The 3,478-nt window shown below is 44.1% G+C and overlaps 1 protein-coding gene across 1 annotated transcript; it reads left to right on the top strand.

The window, feature by feature from the left end:
• Positions 1–711: 711 nt before the first annotated feature.
• LOC114857813 (uncharacterized) lies at positions 712–2,653 on the top strand. Its single transcript, XM_029154665.3, has 2 exons — positions 712–801; positions 1,304–2,653. Exon 2 carries the CDS (start codon positions 1,314–1,316, stop codon positions 2,571–2,573), a length of 1,260 nt encoding a protein of 419 aa, XP_029010498.1. The 5' UTR covers positions 712–801; positions 1,304–1,313; the 3' UTR covers positions 2,574–2,653.
• The last annotated feature ends 825 nt before the right edge of the window (positions 2,654–3,478 follow it).

Here is a 3,478-nt window from a genome sequence, read left to right as displayed (position 1 = left end):
CACTGGCCCTGAAGCACCTCTGTCCATGACAGGGTAGAAGTGCACGGTCAGCAGACTGCGAACTTCAACGGGAAAATAAGATATTCCTCCGAGCCCCGAGGAAGGAACGCTCATATTTTGTGTTTGTCTTGCTGTGATGCTTTGGGGAAACCTGATTTCCAAACAAAAGACAGTGGAGAGATGGCTCTGTTTGTTTTCCTATCCTCTAAATTGTTCTTTAATGTCAACTGAAATAGCTCGGTGCCTTTGATGAATGAAATTCTCTTTGGTTTTCAATATCTCAGAGATATTACAATGCCCCTAGGTCGTTCATACAGACAGACCTTGCTTACTGATCTTTATTAGGGGACTTATAGGGCCTAAAGACATTGGAGAGTGTGAATCAACGTTTTTTAATACGCTGTGTGTCTAGACTGTCCTACGAACCAACACTGCATGTTTTTGATCAGTGTAAGAAAGTTCCCAGTTCCCGTCATCCACCACAAGTAAAGTTAGAGTTAGAGGACACAATGTGACCATGCTTAGACCAGAGCAACCTGTTGGGTCAGGATGATTGTTGTTTTGCAGGTTGTTTTGCATTAGCGCGTACACGTGTACTTACTGAAGTGTAATACAACAAAACAGGGGTTCCGTCTGTAATTTGCTCTCAAAACCAGTAAAACCAGTTCAGTGAGATGGTGGTTAATGTTAAAGGGAATGTTACCGCACAAACTTTAACCAACCTGCAGCGAGTGCTTGTAGTTTGCCTAAACATCCTGCTTGTCTTTCTATGAGCCCTCATCACTGCTGAATCATACACAGGTAGGAGTTTTCAGGGCTAAAAACCTTTTGTTGTCGTTTAGTGCGATGTTAGTCTGGTCTCGTAACAAGAAGCGTGTTTGGGTTTTTGAGGAACAAAGGGTTGGAGGTGTACAGTGAAAGCGTATTATTAGTCCTGCCTTGTTAGGGAGCTTTGATAGTCTCTGTATCTTTGTGCTTTATCTTATCTGACTATATACTGTATACAGTAAGAATGATTTTTACAATCAGCATTCGATGTCTGCTTTAGAGTTGGTTTCACTTTCACCGTGAATGCAGCAGCCAATGAGGATGAACATTTAAGCTAAACATGGTGTAACATTTACATTCTAAACAAAAGACTGAGTTCAGGAACCAACAACAGAATCCTCCCATGCCTTCAATTCCTTCCTAAAGTTTTACTCAAACCGTACTCTAGCTTGATGGTTTTTATTCAATAGCACCGCAGTGACCACTAAAGCTTTTTACTACACTCAGACACAACTTATTCCTCTTCCTGCTTTAGTTTTCCATGGATGGAGGAGCCAGTGACTCCTCTGCTGGTGGACGGTCAATCACCTACTGCTTTGATGCCTCCTTCCCCTCATGTTCCTCCCACACTGAGAGGTGCTGAGTGTTACCATGTCTTCATTAGCTACAGCAGCACAGACTACCAGTGGACCCACTCCCTCATCCACCAGCTGGAGGCCTGTGGCCTGCAGGTCTGCTACCACGAGCGTGACTTCACTCCGGGTCGTTCCGTGTTGGAGAACATGTCTGACTGCATCCAGCAGAGCCAGAAGGTGCTGCTGGTCCTCAGCCCAGAGTTCGTGAGGAGTCGCTGGTGTCTCCTGGAGGCCAACATGTCTCTGTTCAGAGACTGTCTGGAGCGGAAGCCCATGGTCCCAGTGCTGCTGCATCCTGGAGTCGCAGTTCCTCTCCATCTCTGCCACCTCACCTACCTGGAGGCCAGCGACCCTGACTTCAGCAACAAGCTTCTCAAAGTGCTCTGTGCCCCCAACGTGCAGCTGCAAGGATCCACGGTGGTGCCCTTCCAGCCTCCTTCCATCTACAACGGCAAGGCCCTGCAGCCGCTGACCGCTGTCAATGATGAGGAACTCAGTAAGTGGGACTCAGGACAGTTCAGTGACATGGAGGTGCCGGACCAACTGCGTCTGGTCATTCAGGACCAAGAGAAGTACAGGGAGGCTGTGAGAATAATCAACAGTGTCTCTCAGTATGAAGTCTATCTGCGCCCCCTCTGGCTCAGAGTGTTGATCATCATGGCTGGGGTGATATTTGTCATTCTCTTGGTGGGTTTTTTTATTTTCACTTCAGTTTCCTATGAAAACTATTACTCTGTAACTACAGTTATTCAGTGGTTTGGCGTTTTTAGTTTCACCTGTGTTCCACTAGGGCTGATTGTTCACATTAGTCTCTGGATCAAGGATGATAAAAAGTACATCATGAGGGCGATGCAGAAAGCTGTATGTCGGGCAAACGTGATCCTCTCAGAGGAGAAGGTCCTAATGGGCTGTTTGTCCAACTCAAAGATCCACCTGGTCTATGTTTCCTTAAATGGCTGCAAACAGGAGTTTGCAGAGACCTTTTGTGAACAGCTTGTGGCTGAGGACATGTTTCAAAGAGCTCTGCTGTTCTTCTCGTCAGGTTACGCCTGCTGCCTTGCTAAAAGGCACTTTCCTTTTCCCCCACCGAGCGCCACTGGTCACCTGAAGGGAGGGATCTGCTTCTGCCAGTACGTCTCCCAACAGCTTAGCAAAGGACAATATAAGTGATGTACTGTAATAAACTGTTAACTGCACCTGTGCCAGATTTTGAGCGGTTACAGAAAAACTAATAAAAATGTTAAACATTAGTCTCTAATTGTTTAATGCTTTAAAAAACCTATTTAATTTTGGAAACAAAGCAAATGGACTAATAGTATGCTGATATTATTTTTAGTTTTTCCCACAAAAAAGTATTATTATTAATATGTGCACAAACAAATCTTTTTCTATTCAACAATCCAATGATGTAAAAACTGAAGAAAGCTTGTTTTGCTTCGCTCGGGTTCAAACTTTGTTCACTTGTAACTTGTACTGAGATGTAATGCTATGGTTTGTGCCCTTTCAGACTCAGGTACTGAATATCTGACTGATGATCGGACTGTGTCCCCGCCTCATAACTGAATTTCATTTCAGCCTGTGTATTATATACAGTATACATTGATTGGTACAACAATAAATCAGTCTTGAATCTGGAATCTTGAATGTCCAAAGCTTTAGTTACTGTTACTTTTTCAGGCATTTGCAGGAAATGCTGCATGTTGCCTGTCATCTGTCGACCTGACTGGCTTAAAACATTTCAGCTTGTGAAAACATCTACACCCGATAACGAATGCTTTCCTGATACATTCTGTTGACCTTTCCCTTTATCAGAGCTTTACTCAGACTTGTTTGAGACGTGAACGTCGCCATGAACCACAACAGTAGGATCAATATTTGATGTCCTTTACGACACGCAGTAAGAAGGTTCAGGATATGAGACCCAGACTTGACACTGTTGCCTGAGCAAAACAAATCCTAACAAACAGTAAAAAGTCACTATGGGAATATAAACAGGACCACAATTACCCTTCAGCTGAGTGAAGCCGGGTTCACACTCTTTATTTCAACTGACATTTGCTCTCATAAGTTCCTCT

Source organism: Betta splendens, chromosome 6 (genome assembly GCF_900634795.4).
Source record: "Betta splendens chromosome 6, fBetSpl5.4, whole genome shotgun sequence".
Taxonomy (NCBI): Eukaryota; Metazoa; Chordata; class Actinopteri; order Anabantiformes; family Osphronemidae; genus Betta; species Betta splendens.
Note: the sequence above shows the minus strand (reverse complement) of the source record. Positions and strands in the feature narration are given on the sequence as shown.

Excerpts from the sequence above, each read along its gene's own strand:
- LOC114857813 (XM_029154665.3), top strand. The coding sequence starts at position 1,314 with ATGGAGGAGCCAGTGACTCCTCTGCTGGTGGACGGTCAATCACCTACT.